Consider the following 17165-nt stretch of genomic DNA (forward strand, 5'->3'; position numbering starts at 1 on the left):
AAACAAATCAATATGTTTATTTTGGCATTTCCTGCCTAACTGCTCAGCCGGTGGTCGTCGAGTCTCCTCTGCCCCTTGTTTCTGCTCCACTCACGCAGACAGGCCTCAGTGCTTTCCCCACACTCTGTCTGGAACATTCCCATTTGTCTTTTTAAGGATATTATTCCTCTCCAGAAGCAGATCAGAGGCCTGTGAATGAAATTATCTGTTCCACTGTGACAGGTTCTTTGACTTTATTAGTGTCATTCAGAAAAGCCTTATGAAGTTGCAGACCAACCAGTAGCTCTTGTAGAGGCAGTATGGGACAGATGGGGCTGTCTCAGAGCAACTCTTTTGCATCACCAGTGTGCTGAATTTCCAGAGCTAAGCCGCTCTTGTGCTGGAATATTATGCTTAGAATATCATATTGTTGACTTCTGCTCAGAGGCAACAGATGTCAAATCCTTACCAGTCCAATTCCTTACTGAGGAACAATCAGTGCTGTGGAGCCTGGGTCTATTCTTAGAGCAATTTGTGTAGTTACATTAGTCCTTGAACAGCAGTGGACAAACAGTATGCAGGTCCTCACAGGAGTCAGGAAGCTCAGCCCAAATGTGAGCACTCTTGTGACCCTGTGCACCACTCAGGGGACAACAGCCAGGCTACATCTGAGCAAGCGGCAGTGAGACCTGCTGCATAGGGTTGGGAGGCCACTCAAAGTGCAGTAACTATAAAAGCTGTGGCATCAGCTGGAAGTTGCTGCTTCTGCAACAAAACAAAGGCCCCCAATTTACTTACAGGCTGAGGGCTCAGATAATAACCTTGCCCTCCCTCTAGCCCCATCTGCCTGAGGATCATGAAGCCAGGAAGGCATGCAGCCTCCTAGCCCCCTGCTGGAAAGTGAAACTGCTCAGTGGCCGTCATGGGACAGGAGAACCTGGGACCATGTTGCCTGTTGCTTTGCTCATTGTTAACTGAGTCGCTTCCCCACCTGGAGTCTGCCATTCATGAGATGGGAAGGAGACGCCACACACAACTGCCCTATCCCTCCAGATTTCCCAGTGGTAGGATCTGGCCATGGTGATGGGAAGCACCCTCAATCAGCAACCCTAGGAGAACCCAATTCCAATGAGCAGCTGCCAGCTTGGAGGCTAATAGCTGAGGTATTGTCTGGGGGCGGGGGAGCTCTCTTATGACTGCCTGGATGCAGCTTTGTGGAGCGAGGAGGGACCAACGCCTCGCGGTTACTGTAGCTCCACAGGCTGGGGTGAGCCTTATCGCACAAGGAAGGAATTGTGACCCAGGAGAAGCTGCGAGTCCCATTGAGCCAGAGACCGAATGTGTCTCTGTAGTGCCTAGAAAGAGCAGCAGCCATTGCCCATTGGTGCAGCTCTGCCACTGGGAGTGGGAAGGGCCAGAAGCTGTTCATTTGCCTGTGAGCTGGGAGGCGGTTTGTTGGAGGGAGCTTTGGGCAGTGCAGCGCATGTGAGAACCTGTTACACTGCACCCCGAGGATTGGGGGGAATCTCCATCACTGGCCATTTTAAAATCCGGCTGTTGTGCTGCTCCAGGTAGTCTGGTGGGGCTGGTCTCTGGCCTGTGACACAGGAGGTCACACCAGCTGCTCACAGTGGTCCCTGCTGGCCTTGGCATCTCAGTCTGCTACTTTGCTGCTTCTGCCGTTGACTGGCCAGGAGGGACACTGCTCCCAGTTCCCTGCCAGTTCTGTGCCCTGGGTTATAGCTTTGGGCCAGCGCTGAGCACACCCCGTCTGCGTGGGGCACGGACCCGGCTCCAGCGGCCTGTTGGGAGGGACAGTGAGACAAGGCCAGTGTGGCTGCTGTGGTGTTGGAGGTTGTATGTGACCCAACAGCTACAGGGTCCAGACCATGGCCTGGCACCAGGTGTCCCTGAGCTGGGCATGAGCTGGGACCAGGTGTCCCTGGGCTGGGCATGAGCTGGGACCTGGCTCACAGCTGCTGCCTGAGCAGCTTTTCTTAAGAGAACATCATTTTCAAAGGTGCTGTTCTTGAAGACACCTGCGCTGCCACAGAGCCACCGCTAATGACAGCCACAGCTTTTCATGTACCCTCCTCCCAGCACCGCCCCCCCCGCCGCCCCTCTGCCCCCTGGAACCAGGCTTGCTCCTTACCCCCTGCCTCCCATGCTCTGCTCCTCCCTTTGCAATCACCCCCAGCACTTAGTTACCCCAACACACCACCAGCTCTACCCACTTCCATCATAACCAGATCAGCCTTCCCATCCCCCACCTGCTCCTCCCCCCAAGGCACCCACAACTCCCACCGCCCACTCCAGCACCAGCTGGCCTTCTCCAGCCTCTGCCCGACTCACCTGGCACTGCATGTGTCCCTCCCCCACCCTGGTGTGCCAGAGACAGCCCATGGGGTGCTGTGAGGCCACTTCCTGCTCAGCGCTCTGCAGGATTGTCCCATGGCCCGGACCGCGCCCAAGCACCACCGGACCCAGCCATGTCCAGCTCGGTTTATAAATTCCATTTTTATTTGGATTGAAAATAAAAAATAAAACCCAAACTGGTCAGATGCTACATCCAGGCTGTAGTGATATGAGCATGTGTGGTGGACAGGGGGTGGGGGCACACCGAGGGGCCATGGGATGAGGCAGGTCAGATGTGGCTGTCTAGACAGGACATGTCCCAAGCCAGAGGGGCTGAGCCCCTTGACAGCCTCCTCTCAAAGTGGGTGGTGATGTGATCCAGGCCAGGCTACGTCCCTCAATGGGCGACTCAGCGGGTTACCAGGCTAATAACCCAGAGGTTATACAGAACTTCTCTTTGAGAAGTAGCATTAGTTCCACTTTACAGCTGGGGAAACTGAGGCACAATGACTTACCTATGGCCACCCGCAGGCCAGTGGCATCGCTCGGCAAAGAACCCAACTCTGGCTCCACTGCCCCCCCCCCCAGTGGAAAAGGGGCTAAGCAGGCAGTGTCAGGGGGGGTGGGTGTTGGTGAGGGTATTGTGGGGGGGTGGGCTGAGGAAAAGAATAAAAATGAGCCTAGAAAATCAGGTTTAAATAAGCTGCCAAGCTACACTCAGTAATTATTTTAAAATTAACGCTTGTCCAATAGTGTGATTAATGCCTGTCCCAAAAGCTAGGGTGTGGTCCCCTGTCACTGAGTGAAGCATACACAGTGGCCAGAGTCGGCTTTAAAGGGGGCTCATGAATGGCTTCCAGGGTATTTGGGGGTCTGCACTAGGAAGAGGTTGGGACCCACTGCCCTGGGACATTCCCTGAGGGCGCAACAGGACAATAGCCGATGAGTTACACCAGGGGAGATGCTTCCTCAGGGACCTCCCATGCCCCTTCCCTAGGGGGAGCTTTAGCAGCCCCCTGGGTGACCAGCAAGGGAAGGTCTCATGTGGCTTTTCTGCCAACAGCAGAGCCGGAGCTGCAGCACAGACTGGGCTCTCTGTGCTGGGGCCGAACCCCCAGGGCCAGGTGCCACAGTTTCCTGCTGCCCACAGCAGTATGGCTGGGGTGAGATGGGAGCGGGGGTTTCTGGGGGGTGTGAGATGGTTATGGGGAGATGGAGCTACCGCGAGTGGTGGAATCCAGCCCTTGTTATTGGGGTCCATGCAACGCCCGGATCTCAGTTAGAAAATCTCAATGAAGGTGTATTGCTTACAAGATGATTTGGTTTATCATAAATATAGAGCTATAGAATAGATTATCTATCTGCTGGGACTCTGATCTCCAGTTAGAAAAGCACACGCTATTGCAGCACTTGAACTGGGGGGCTCCATGCATGCTACATGCACTTTTGGTTTAGTCTAAATGTTCCGCAAACAGCCATGCGATCCCGGTGACCTCTCCTGCCCCGAGGCGCGTGGGAGCCAAGCCGGGGGAGCCAGGCACTGATCTCGGGCGACAGGCCGGCCCATCTCCTGTCAGGACGCTCCCAGCAGAGAAGGGGGAGGGCGTATGTGGGGTGCACAGGACATGGTCCATGGAGGAATCGTTTGGCTTTTCCTCCCCCCGTTGTGTAGAGATTCTCTCTATATATAATGTATATATTTATATGTGTCTGTCTGTCTGTCTTTGTTCTTCAGGTAAGCGGTCCATCTGTCTGGCTGAGCTACTTCATCCCGCTCCGCAGCACCTGGTTGGCAGCGATCAGCATGACGCTAATGATGAATGCAATGGCGAAGGCGCAGATGAGGCTCTTCCGGACGCAGGTCTGGCGGATTTGCTGGTTGGCGCAGGCTGCAGGGAACAAGGCGGAGAGGGAGGTTAGCTGGGCGTCCTCTGTCATCTCACCCTCCAGTCTCAGGCTCAGCTGGGAGATTCACCCGCACCCCTCCCACGCGCTGACTTCAGGCGCCCCTCTCCTTGGCCCCTGATGCCGCAAGTGCAGGATGCTCCCTCCTCAATGCCAGGTGTCTTTGCTGCAAAGCCTCGCATGACACACTGCCCCTCGACATGCAGAGCAGCAGCTGGCCCAGGAGGTGGCCTCCTCCTGCATTAACATTCTGAGCAGCCCCACACCAGAAAAGAACAGTCACTTTCTTAATTAACATTAAAAAAAGGAGTAACAGGGCTCAGTCTCTCTGGCTGGCACAGTTCCTGGGAGAGGCACTGGGCACCATGTCGGTGCCTGTCCTCACTCACCAGGCCGGTCATGGAAGGTTCTTGCAAAAGTCACCCTGTGCTAGATGCACAAAAGTCCCAGTGGTCACTGCAGTGGATGAGAGCAGAGGCTGCCCCTTTTACTGAGTCCTAGCCTCTTGTGGTGGGGGGCAGAAACCTCCGCCAGCCACATGGACGTGCAACGCAGTGACCTCTGCTGACCACACGTGCACAGAAGGTGGTGACCTCCACTGCGTGTGTGAATGCACTGGGGTAATATTTGTGACCTCCACGGTGTACATGTGACAGACATGGTAACATGCCTGAAACGTGGCGTGTATGTGGAGAGAAGGTGGTGGCTGCCAGGAGGTGTGGTGAGTGCAAGGGTGCTCAGCAGCTTCCGCAGCCACACACCCAGAATGATGTGACGTGACCTGCTCTTGAGTGTGCTGGGGAATAAGTTGTGGACGAAGGAGCCTTGTTTGTGGACCTCACGTTGAGAGCAGCAGCCAATCAGTGCAGAGGAATTTACTGCAACCAATCAGAGTGGAGATATTTACAGAATTGTGATATACCCATTCAAGAAAGTACAAAACACTATGCTAGAATTGCCTAACAATGCAGCGATTGTCAGCCAATCAGAATGCTGGGATTTGTATACTGTACAGTGACTGAGAAATAACTTTATAGTCATGCAACTCAGAATGCCTCAGCCAATTAGAGCGCAGGGAATCCTCTAACGAGAGAGGCGTGCACAGTTAGAGCTCAGGGAGTGCACTTTGATTCTCCTAGGCAATTACATCGCTGCTTGATAAGACCTTATCTTACCCATTACCAAAATGCAGCCACCTCTGGGGTAGATCGGGCAAACTCTTCTAGCCATTAGCTTCTGCCCTGGCTGCCCTAATTTGTCTGCTCTCTAAACCCATCAGCCCCTTTCCTCTAGCTTTTCACCAGATTCATTGCTGTCATTTCCCTGTGCTGATGGGCTGGATCCCTGGTCCTAGCTCTGAGAGGGCGAATGTAGGCCTGGGAGGTGAGTTAACTCATTTGGCTGCGCCTGGAAGGAAAGCCAGGCCTTCCTGGGGGTGAAGCCCAGCTAGGCAGGGAGCTGGATGGTGACCAGAAAGACAGGAAGCCTGAGGCAGGCAGCTAGGGGCTGCAGGGAGAGAGGGAGAGAAACTTTGCAAGCTGAGGTCAGAGAGAGATGAGGCCTAGGGGGATGAGCACGGCTTCTGCTGCCAACAAGGAAGTCTGGTTGGCGTCTGCTGGCTGCCTAGGCAGCTTCGAGGAGCAGCAGGCACTGTCCGGGGTTCTCTGCTTGGTGGCTCTCGCTGGCTCCCTGGGTTTGACTCTATGACCTGCACTCTGGACACATCTGACATTAGGTGCCCTCTGCATTTGCTTGGAACCTGGGTTCAGTGGTCCCTCCCACAAGGCTGGAGAGGACTCTTAAGAAGTGGGTGGGCTCCTCCCAGGGTTTTCAAGTCAGGACAAGGATGTCTGGGGAGGACTTGGAAGACATGGGACTGGAGCAAGCCCCTGTGACCAGCCTGGCCCCAAAGGCAGGCCCTGACCCCTGGGGAGAGTCCCTGCGTGGTGCTCTGCCCTGCAAAGGGTGCTGAGAGATGCTGAGGGAAAGGCGCAGGGCAGCAAGAGACCTGGGGGGATGGCACGTTCTGATGGAGCAGAGCAGGCTGTGGGGCTCCCCGCCTGGAACCCAGTGGCAAGGGGATGTGAAGTCCTGAGAAGGGGAGGGGGCCTCCTGGGGGCTGGGCAGCAGGACCGGCTTGTGTTTTCGTGGACTTTGCTGCCTTTGGGAGAGCTGGGACCAAGCATGCCTGGCCCTAGGGCTGAGCAGGGAACAGATGCAGACCATTGGCAGGGGCACCAGGTGAGGAGACATTCCATGCTCAGCCACAGGTGGGCACTCCAGCACTGACTCCACCCCCTGCCTCTGCACCCCTGTTATTTCAGCAGGCCCTTCGTGCCCAGGAGGGTGCCTGACACCTGAGCGGGGCAGAAAATGATGCACAGCAACCCCGCCTGTCCTGAGCAGAGGTGGTGCCAGGACCCTGCGGGGGAGGGAGTGGGTACCGTGGGGGCAAGGGAGAGTGGGTGCTCTGGGGCCTCTAGACGCTGCTATTTAAAAAACACACAGTCCTGGCAGCCCCCTGGCGAATCCGGGATTTGAAGAGCTTGAAAGGAGTCAAACGCAGGTCCCATCAGTGTTTTGCTGCAGTGTCTGTAAGGGATGAAAAGCTCCTCTGCCCTGCTGCGCTTGCCCTGCCTAGCCAGGGTTAAGCTGGGAGCTAGCTTGGCCTTCCTGGCATCTGTTGGAGGTCCCTCCAGAGTGCCTGGCCTGGGGGGGAATGGCCCCTTTGCCCCAGAGGTGCTGCTCCTGATGACCAGTCTATGGGTACTGCACAAAAGCTGCCTCTAGCGGAGAGGCCTTGGCCAAGCCAAGGTCGCCCAGGTGCTCTGCCCACACCTGGCTTGACCGGGGAGCTGGGTGGGGAGGGGGCAGCCCAGTGTCTCATGGCAGCCAGACAGCCCCTTACTCGCTCGTGTTTCAGCACAGCCAGCTACCGGCTTGCGCCGACAGCAATGGTTCTGCTTCCCCAGACAACTGCCGAGCAGCAAGGGGAAGATGTGGCCAAGGGACAGAGGGCTGCCAGGACGGCTCGCAACGTACTGTGGCCTGGCTGCTCCAGGCAGCATCAGCCAGGGCCAGGTAGCCCCGGGAGGCTGCTGGTGAGCTCCTGGGGGAGTGCTGGGTTAGGCTCCACACTACCTGGCTCCTGCTTCAGGAGGCAGCAGCAGTGCCCAGGCTGCCAGGGCCGGGGGAGGTCACTTACGCTCCACGTCGACCGGGCATTCCTCGGCGCTGCCCAGGTGGCTTTCCTCCTCCGTCATGATGATGTTCTCGATGTCCTTCATGGACAGGTGCTCGCAGAAGGTGTCATAGAGCAGTCGCTTCAGCTCGTCCACGGTCAACTTCTGCATGTCGCACTGCGGTGGGGGGGAAGCAGCAAGAGCTGTGCTGCGGTCCTGTGGGCTCCCGGGGACATCGCCTTCCTGGGGCTGTGTGTCATGGGGAGCAGCACGCACCGGTCAGCCACCGCCACATGCCTCTGGTCTCGCAGGGCGCTCGGGGTGCACCTGCTGAGCTCATGGGCTGGCATGCCCCAGCTGCGCCCCGACCCCTCGCCACCACACACACAGCTGTCCCAGGAGCTCACCGCCGATGGCAGGGGCACACTGCCTCCTGAGCCAGGAGCAGGCAGGGCGGGGAGGCAGGGTGCATGGGAAGGGGGGGTGACAGGAGTGGGGAGGGGACCAATGCTTGTTTGGGGGCTCTCTGGCTGGGCCTGTGACAATTGCCAGTGAAAGGGCTCTGTGAACTACAACCTGGGCTGCCAGTGTCCCCTCTAGGGGCTCCCCAAGAGCCAGCTGCGACGGCCACTGCAGTGACGTGGCGTTGGTGTGGCCGGTGGCCAGTCCCAGGCTGGGGGGCCCCGGCAGTGCTGGCTACGTGGCCCAGGTGCATGTGGCCCCAGTGCGTCCACGCTGCCCCACAGGCAGGGCAGGAGCACGGAGGGGGCCGTGCGGACTCTGCAGAGCCCCGGGCATGGTCTTGGACACCTGCCCTGCTCGGGGCTGCATTCGCACTAGCCCCCACCCCCTGAGGGCACGCAGACCAGCCACTGAACTTGGTGCTGTTGGGGTGGAGCAGGGCCATGCAGGAGCCTGCTGCAGCTGCTATGGGCAGGGCCTCCCAGAGCCTCTTCTCATTAACGGTGCATCCTCCCCACCCTCCGCCGGGCACTGGCTGCTCCACCCACAGCAGAGCCCCGGGGCAGGGGCGAGGGTGGAACAGGGGTGCTGTGCACTTCCCAGCTGGGTGGGCAGCTCCTTCTGTGCTCACAAGTCCCCCTGGAGGGCTGGGGGCCCAAGTGGAAGTGTCAGGTGCTGGGAGGGCCTGGAGGGGTCATGGGGGTGGTTCCAGATACCTTCCAGAAGACGGTGTCAAAGTCGGTGCCATGGAACTTCTCAGGGATCCCTGAGGTGGAGAGCTTGGGCCCCAGTAACGTCACAAACTCCTCAAAGTCCACCTGCCCGTCCCCTGGGAAGGAGAGAGGCCGGAGTTACCCCCAGGCGCTGGGGGACACTCACTGGGGCGCTCTCCTCTCCCCACGGGCACGTTTTCCATCCCCAGCCAAGCCCATTCCAGCCTCCTGCGGGCCCTGCTTGTCAATCAGAGGGACGCTTCCTGCTGAGCCAGCGATAAAAGGATTCCCCCATGCTGTTAAACTGCAGGGGGGGCTCCTGTTTTCTGAGCCCTGTGCCCCTAGGGTTGGGGGGAATCACAGATCCCCCTGAGGCTGCTAATCCAGGCACTCCATCTCTGGTAGGGGGCCAGGACCAGAGGGATTCACTGGGGGATGTGTCTCCTCCCTCCAGGCCTCCCTGGCAAGATGCCCCGCCCCCAGCACCCCTCCATGCTGCCCAGGGCACCAGCACTAGAGAGCCTGTTGGCAAAGAGGGATGGGCTGACTCCCACCCTAGCCCCGACGCCCACAGGTCCCATGGGCCCCAACAGCTGAGGGAGGTACGGGGAGACAGGAACGTGGAAGAGCATCAGGTGTGGGGGCAGGCAGGCTGGGCCTGAGCAGAGAGAGGTGCTGGGCTGCACCAGAGCAGGGACCCAATTAGTGCTGCCAATGCCCCAACCACACGGGAGGAAAGCCCAGGCTCTGCCCCCTCCTCCACGGCTCCGCCCTCTGCTCACCCCAGCCCCGGGGGCCGGACCAGGTGCCCTCCTGAGGTCCCTCCCAGCCCTAGGATGTTGTGATCCCCCTCACCCCTGCCCTGGGTTGGGGTGTGCGGGAGGGGCCGGGGCTCGCTGGAGGAGTCTGGGGTGCAGGTGTGTAGCGTGACCTCCCCCCCCCCCCGCCCCGGGAAAGGGACCCCCCACATCCATGCGGCCCCCACAGCTCCAGGCAGGCTCCAGCCACGTGCTGCCCCTGCGCCGCCCATTGGCTGCGGCTCCAGGCCAAGTAACAACTGAGCAGCGCTCATTGGCCAGGGAGCTGCGCCCCATGGGAACCGCGAGGGCCGCGTGTGGCCCTCCGGGAGCTGCGCAGAGCCAAGGCAGGAGGGAGCCTGGCCTGGCCCTGAGTGACGCTGACCGGCGTTTGAATGGCCTGGTCGGCAGTGCCAGCCAGAGCCAGCGGGGCCCCCGCCGGGCATTCCCAGGGCAGCCGGTGCTGGGGGCCGAGGCCTGCAGCGGAGGCCACGTGTGTTCTGCTGTGACCCTGCGAGGCCTGGCGTGCAGGGGGCGTCGCCGCAGCGCAGGCTGGCGTAAGGAATCTGCAGCCCGTGGGTGGGTGTAAGTTAGAGCGGCCCTTGGGCTGCTCTAAGTGCTGATGGGCGCAGCCCAGTTTCAAAGCCCCCTCGGATGGCCCTTCAGCGCTGACCCTCGCGCCCCCCACGTCCCTCCTTCATGTGCGCGCCGGGCTGTGCGCCACGTGCCCTGAGCTGGCTGCTCACCGGGCCCTGCAGCCTTTATGCTGCTGTCCAGAGAACAGCCGGACTGGGTCAGCCCGTACCTCCACCCGGCCCAGCGGCCTGTGTCCCGCCAGCGGCCGGTGCCAGGTGCCCAGCGGTGCCGACCCCTCGCCCGCCGTCCGTCTCAGCCCCTGCGAAGCTGAGCAGGGCTCTCCCCCGTCAAGCGCCCGAGCCCAAGCGCCGCACTCCGTCACCGGCCGCAGGAGCGGCGCCCTTCGCGGCCGGCGAGGGACAGGCCCCGGCAGGCAGCTCAGTGCGAGTGGGGCTGTGGAGATCCCCTTGGGGAAGCAGAGCGCGGGGCCTGGCACCAGCCGCCTCGGGACCGTCGTCAGCCCGTGCAAGGACCCAGCGCCCGCTTGGGGGCTCGCAGCGCTGCGCTGCTGGGCCGGTGGTGCCCGGTCCCCCCCCTCGGCGAACCCGGGCTGGGCGCCTGCGGAGCCGCGCCGGTTAATGCTCACTCCTCACCCGCTTCCCGGCGAGCTGAGCGCGGGGAGAGCCCGGCGGCTGTGCTCACCGCGGGAGCGGGCGGCCGCGGCCCGGTACCAGCCGTCGGACGGCGGCAGCGGTCGCTCCGTCGTGGCGCGTGAGCCCGGACCTGGCTGGGCCCTTCTTAGGGGCTCCTCGTGGCCCGCGGTCGCGCGTGGCTGCCGCGTGCGCTCCTCGTGGCCCGCGGTCGCGCGTGGCTGCCGCGTGCGCTCCCCGTGCCCCGGCCCCACAGCCCGGCCGGCTGCCACGAGACGTGGCGGCCAAAGCGCCCCGGTTCCCACGTCGCAGCGGCGCCTCCGCAGGGCCCCGGCTGCCCTGAACGGCTCGAACCGCCTCCGAGCCCGGTGTCACGGCCCGGCCCTTCGTTCTTCCGCGCGCTCAGCTCCGCCGCGCAGCTGCGCCCCGGGCCGGGCCGGGCTGCCGATAAAAGCGCCTGGGGCTGAGCAGGGCCTGGCCCCCGGCAGCTCCGTCCGCCCCGTCAAGCCCCGGGGGTGCTTCGCCGCTGCGAGCGGGGTCCTGGCGGAAACCAGCCGCTGCGCCTGGGACCGGCTGACACCGGCGGAAAACGGCCGGGGCCGCAAGGGTCCGGCGGCTGCAGCAAGACCGGAGCTCCCGGGAACGCGGCTCAGCCGCCGGCGGGGCCTTCCCACTGGCCAGAGCTCCGGCTCCTCTGCCCGCGCGGCCCTCCCCGCCGCGGACAGTGGCGCAGGCCCGAGGGAGGGGGCCCGGTTCCCCACTGCAGGAACCTCGGGGTTGGGGCCGGGGTACGCGGCCGGAGAGCCCGGGGGGATGGAGGCGGTGAGGGAGGGGCGCGGGGACAGCGGCGGGAGGGTCTGCGCGGGGCGCGGGCTGAGCCGGCCGCACGAGGCCCCAGGCAGGCGCTGGACCAGTTTGCACCGAGGGGCTGTAACCCGGGGTCGGCTGGAGGCTGCAGCCGCCTCTCCGGCGCGCCGCGCGCAGCCCCGGTCCCGTAGGTTGTGCGCGACGCTGCCGGCTGAGAGGCTGCCGGTGCCTGGGCCCCAGGGAGGCCTGGGGAAGTCGCTGGGGAGGGACTTGTGGCCCCGCCGGCCCGCAAGGGGGATCCGCCTCCCGGCTGCGCGCCCCCAGCCCAGCCCCTGCGACAGGCCTTGTCGCCTCCCCCGGCCTCTCGCTTCGCACCCCGGCCCACGGGAGCGCGCGCGGCGCGGGGGCTTGGACCGGAGGGGAAGGGCTGGCGGCGGGGGAGGCGGCCCCGGGGGGCTCCCTGCGCCGCAGCAGGGCCGGAGCAGAGACTCACCGTCCATGTCGAGCCGCTGGATGATGACCTCCAGCTCCACCTCGTTGGGCATGTAGCCCAGGGAGCGCATGGCCGTGCCCAGCTCCTGCTTGGAGATGAACCCGTTCCCGTCCCGGTCGAACACTCGGAAGGCTTCGCGGATCTCTGCGGAGAGGGAGGGGGGTGAGCGAGCCTGGGGCGGGGCGGGGCTGCCAATGGGTGGTACCCACGGGGCTCCCGGGGGGGGGGACTCTGCCCGGGAACAGCTGCTGGCCCCGCGGGTGGGGGGCGTCTGCGCGCGCTGTGTGCCGAGGGGGCCTTACCCGGTGCCCCACCGTGGGGAGCGCGACCCAGCCTATCTCGCGCCTTCCCGCGGCGCAGAGCAGGGCCAGAGCCCCAGTTCACAGGCGAGAGACGGCGGCGCGGAGTGACCAAGGGCAGCGCGCCGAGGTGCCGAGTTCCCGCGGTGAGCAGGGGCCGAAACCGGCAAAGCTTAGAAAGAGCTTCCGCGGTCGCCGCTTCCCTGGCCGCGGCTGAGCGGCGCTGCTAGAGGGATGGCCGGGCCGCGGCTCGCTCCCCGGCGTTTCGGCTGGCGCCCTGCACCGGGCCAGCCGCCAGCTCCCGCCTGTGGGCCGCAGCCGGTTGCTGCCGAGCGGAGCGGGCTGTCCCCGTCCTGCGCGCAGCGGGGCTCTACCCAGGGCTGGAAAAGGGGGACGTGACCGTCCAGCCCGGCGAGCTCGCAGGCCGGGGCAGAGCGTCGCGCAGCTGGACCCGCCCGCCCGAGCTGCAGGAGACAAGGTGGGAAAATGGCACAAATTTAGAGCCGCCAGGTCCGAGGAGCTGCGAGGCGCATCGAGTCTCAGCCTGCCAAGGTGCAGCGGCTGCGTCCCCTGCGCCCCAGACAGACGCGGTCAGGCCACCTCCCGAGCCCCTCCGGGGAAGGAGCCTCCCCAGGCGTCTGCTCCGGTGGCCCCTTGGGTTTCTAGCGAGGGCCTTTTTCCTGCGGGTCCCTCAGTCGTGGCATGGGGGTCCCCAGGTCCTGCCCCCCATCCGCAGGCAGACGTGACCCCCACTGCGCAGGAGAACAGGCGGTTACCGGGCGCCAGGGCGCCGCGTGGGCCACACTTGTCAGAACAGAGCTAAGAAGCCGTCGATACAACCCACCTTGGGGAGAGGGGCCCAGAGGGGTCCCCGAGCCGGGCCCTGGCCGCCTGCCTCCCTCTCCAGCCAGCCCAGACTGCCCCACCCAAGGGCCCAGGGCCAATTCGCAGCAGCCAGCCCCCTCCTCCCTCCTGTGGCCTGTTTCCGGGGGTGACCTGGGTTCCACGCGGCACGGAGGACCGTTCCCACCGCCCGAGAGTCATCACAGGGAAACGCCCATCACCTCCACGCAGGGCTGCTCCGCCTAGGGACACTGAGGCCCCCGCTCGCCTTACTGCCGGCCAGAAGGGAACACGCACGGCCCGATCCGGAGCGTGAACCCCCCGCCATGGTCCAACCGCCTCGGTTTGCGCAGCTGCACCCCGGCCCGTCTCCTGCCCTCCGCGCAAGCGAGACCCGTGTCCCCATCGTTTCATGGCAGGCCCGGCAGCCGGCTGGCACGTCCCCCGCCGGGCGCCTCTGCGCCCCGCTGACCACAGCCGGCTCCTCCGGCCCCTGCTCGCCCGGCCGCCTCCAGCCCCCGGCGCGGCGCCCATAGCAGCGGGCCCGGCCCGGGTGGTACAGGCGGGTGTCCCTCCTGAGCGAGGCACCTGCCTTCGGCCCAGTCGTCCCACTGACCTCCCGGCGCACACGCATCGCCCCGGCTTAGTGCACCGGCAGGCGCCCCGCCGGCTCGCCAGGCCAAGCCCCCAGCGCTCGTGGGGCTGGTAAACCCCTCTGGGCCCCTCTCGCCGCGTCCACTTCATAGTTACGGTGCCCTGGGTTAACCAGCCATGTGGCCCTAACCCTCGCGGCACACCGCGTGGGGACTGGCCAAGCTCCCGTGAGCCTTGGTGTGTTGCGCGTAGAGGGGACCTGCATGAACACAGGGCTTACAGGTGGGTGGCTTAACATTGAGCAGTTCCGCTGGCTGCTGAGCCCGCCCCACTCACCTGCCCTGCGCCCCTGAGCTAGAGCTTAGGCAGCGCTTTCCCTCAGTGCCGTCACTGGCACGATACCCATTCCACAGATGGGACAACTGAGGCGTGGAACGGGCAGTGCCTCAGACCCATAGCCCTGGCAGGGGCCTCAAGGGGTCCGGGAGTCTCTAGCCCACCCGCGACAGCTTCCTGTTTAACCCGCTCTTAAATCAGTCCGGTGGGGAGATTCCGCAACCGCCCCAGCAATTTACTCCAGTGACTAACGGGAAGCTGCTCCTAATGTCCAGCCTACACCCGGGAGGGAGGGAGTGATGCAGAGGCAGGAGCGGCCCAGGCGGCCCCCGGGGCTTGCCCGCAGGACCGTCCCGCTCCAACAAGACTGGGGGGCGGGTGTCGCCCTCCAGTGCAGGAGCCTGGCGGTGATTGCGCGTCCGCTGCGCGGGGAGAGAGCCGGGAGCGACAGAGGCGCCCGCCGAGGGGCAGGAGCCCAGCGCCGGAGGGAGGGAGGGAAGCAGCCCAGGGAAGCCCGCGGCGGAACGACAGTCGGGGCCCCCGGGGCAACCGGCCCTGGCAAAGCACCTGACTGCGACAGGGCAGCCGAAGGGGGACTCGCGCGGGGCACCGGCCCGGGAGACGCTGGGGCCTGTGTCCCGGCTGGCGGTGCCCAGGACCCGTCCCGGGCGCTCAGCTCGCTCCGACCGCAGCCTGGTAACCAGCGGGCCCGGCCGGGGCACAGGCCGCCTCCCGCCTCGCGCTCTGCCGGGTCCCCCGCGGAAGAGCCCACGCGCGTCTCAGGAGGGCCCCGAGCGCGCCCCGGGGCAGGGGGCTGCGCCAGCCCGTTCCTCACGCAGCGCGCCTGGGAAGCCCCTGCCCGGCCTTGCCTGCCGCGGGGGGCTCCGCTGCGGCCGGGGTGGGCGGGGGGCGGCCGCTTCACGAGTCCCCAGCCCGCCCCGGCCGAGCACCAGAGCCGGCACAGCCCCAGGCGGGCGGGGGCTGCAGAGCTCTGCCTGCCGCGGCAGCCCCCTCGCCCGGGCAGGTTCAGCACGGAGCCGGCTGCCCCCGGGGCCCCGCCAAACACAACACGCGTGACACAGGCCAGCCCGGGGGCGCCGATGGGAACGCCCGCCCCTGGGGGGGACTCTGGCTCGGAGCGCGCCGTGCGACAGAGCGGCTCCGGTAGCGCAACAGGGTGCGGGTGTGTGTGTGTGTGTGTGTCTGTGTGTGAGATGTTCGCCCGTTAAGTCACACCCTTGCCCCCTTTGAGCCCCGAACTCTCAGCCCAGGCGCTCGCCACGCGGGTGTGTGTGTGCGCGTGCGGGTGTATTTGTGGTGTGTGTGTGTGTGCAGGTGTGTTTGTGGGGGAGATGTGTGTGAGGGTGCGTGTTTGTGAGGGGGTGTGTGGGTGGGTGTGTCTGTGGGCTGTGTGTATGAGGGTGTCTGTGTGTGAGCTGTTCGCCCTTTAAGTCACACCCTTGCCCCCTTTGAGCCCCCGAACTCTCAGCCCAGGCGCTCGCCACGCGGGTGTGTGTGTGTGTGTGTGTGTGTGTGTGCGGGTGTATTTGTGGGGGAGGTGTGCGCGTGTTTGTGAGGGGGTGTGCGTGTGTGCGTGTGAGGGGGGTGTGTCTGTGGGGGGTGTGTGTGTGTGCCTGTGTGTGAGCTGTTCGCCCTTTAAGTCACACCCTTGCCCCTTTTGAGCCCCGAACTCTCAGCCCAGGCGCTCGCCACGCGGGTGTGTGCGTGTGTGTGTGCGGGTGCATTTGTGGTGTGTGTGTGTGTGTGTGTTTGTTTGTGTGTGTGTGTGCAGGTGTGTTTGTGGGGGAGGTGTACGCGTGTTTGTGAGGGGGTGTGCGTGTGCGGGTGAGGGGGTGTGTCTGTGGGGGTGTGGGGGTGTGTGCCTGTGTGTGAGCTGTTCGCCCTTTAAGTCACACCCTTGTCCCCTTTGAGCCCCAAACTCTCAGCCCAGGCGCTTCCCACGCGGGTGTGTGCGTGTGTGTGTGTGCGGGTGTATTTGTGGTGTGTGTTTGTTTGTTTGTGTGTGTGTGTGCAGGTGTGTTTGTGGGGGAGGTGTGCGCGTGTTTGTGAGGGGGTGTGCGTGTGCGGGTGTGTGCGTGTGAGGGGGTGTGTCTGTGGGGTGTGTGCGTGTGTGTCTGTGTGCGAGCTGTTCGCCCTTTAAGTCACACCCTTGCCCCCTTTGAGCCCCGAACTCTCAGCCCAGGCGCTTCCCACGCGGGTGGCCCAGGGCGGTGCGAGCGGCCGGCGCTGCGGGTGGAGCCCGAGCCGCGCCCCAGACGCGCCCCTCGAGCGAGTGCGCCTCAGCCAAGGGGCTGGAGCGCGCAGCTGCGCGCCCGGGGCACAGCCGGCCCCGGCCCACCGCGAGAAGCAGAGGGGGCGGGGGAGCCCTGCCGCGGCCCCCGAAAGCTCCGTCGCCGCCGGAACGCTCCCGGCCCCACTGCAGCCTCCGGGCGGGTGCGGGGCGCGCCGCAGAGCCCTCGCGGCCGCCCGCCTGTGGCGATCGCGCAGGCGAAACCTGCCCCGGCGCCGGTGTCTGCAGCCGCCTGCCCACGTCCCTCGCCCAGCCGTGCAGCGGGGACCCCCCTCTGCGGGCCTCCCTGGGGTCGCAGGGCGTTGAGCCCTCCCCTTCCCGGGCTGGCCCCGCCAGGGGCTCGCGGGTTAAGCAGTGTGCAGGGGGCGGTGCTGGCGCGGGGTCAGGAGGAGGAGGACGGGTGCTTGCCGCGGGGGCAGGGTCGGCTGTCCCCTCCTCCCCGAGCCGCAGGTACCCAGCGGGAAGGTGGGAGTGCTGGGCTCGCTAGCTTGGTAGGTACCGAGCCCGTCTGAGCTGCTGGCCCTGCAGGGTCCCTGCTAAAGCGGGCGAAGGCCAGGCACCCAAGAGCCGAAAACAGCCTCGCACCCCGTGCTCGGTGGCCGCCCTCCCCCGGCGCCCACCGGCACCCTCCCTCCTCCTCCCCATCGGACGCTGCCACTCGCCAATCACTTCTCAGAGCCTCGTGGGCCCTCCAGCCCCACGGTGCAGCTGGGGCCCAAGGCAGAGGTCCGTGGAGCAGGCTTGAGCTCAGAGAGGCACCTGCCTCAGCCAGCGAGGGATGAAGCTGGCGTAGCCCAGGCGGCAGCCACAAACAACGGGGCAAACGCGCCAGATGGAGCCGAGCAGCTCCTCTCCCTGCCCCG

General features: G+C 64.5%; 1 protein-coding gene across 2 annotated transcripts in view; it reads right to left on the reverse strand.

The window, feature by feature from the left end:
- Positions 1-2506: 2506 nt before the first annotated feature.
- CABP7 (calcium binding protein 7) overlaps positions 2507-17165 on the reverse strand; it is a 32902-nt gene continuing 18243 nt past the window's right edge. The window contains exons 2-5 of one of the 2 annotated variants that reach the window (XM_075013224.1): positions 11920-12063; positions 8600-8712; positions 7445-7598; positions 2507-4223 (exon numbers count right to left, since the gene is read on the reverse strand). In XM_075013224.1, the coding sequence (XP_074869325.1) occupies positions 4096-4223; positions 7445-7598; positions 8600-8712; positions 11920-12063 (539 nt within the window). In that variant the 3' untranslated portion in view covers positions 2507-4095. Of the gene's footprint in view, positions 4224-7444; positions 7671-8599; positions 8713-11919; positions 12064-17165 lie in introns of both variants that reach the window. The other variant, XM_075013223.1, reaches the window with a different exon arrangement.

Source organism: Carettochelys insculpta, chromosome 18 (genome assembly GCF_033958435.1).
Source record: "Carettochelys insculpta isolate YL-2023 chromosome 18, ASM3395843v1, whole genome shotgun sequence".
NCBI classification, from domain to species: domain Eukaryota; kingdom Metazoa; phylum Chordata; order Testudines; family Carettochelyidae; genus Carettochelys; species Carettochelys insculpta.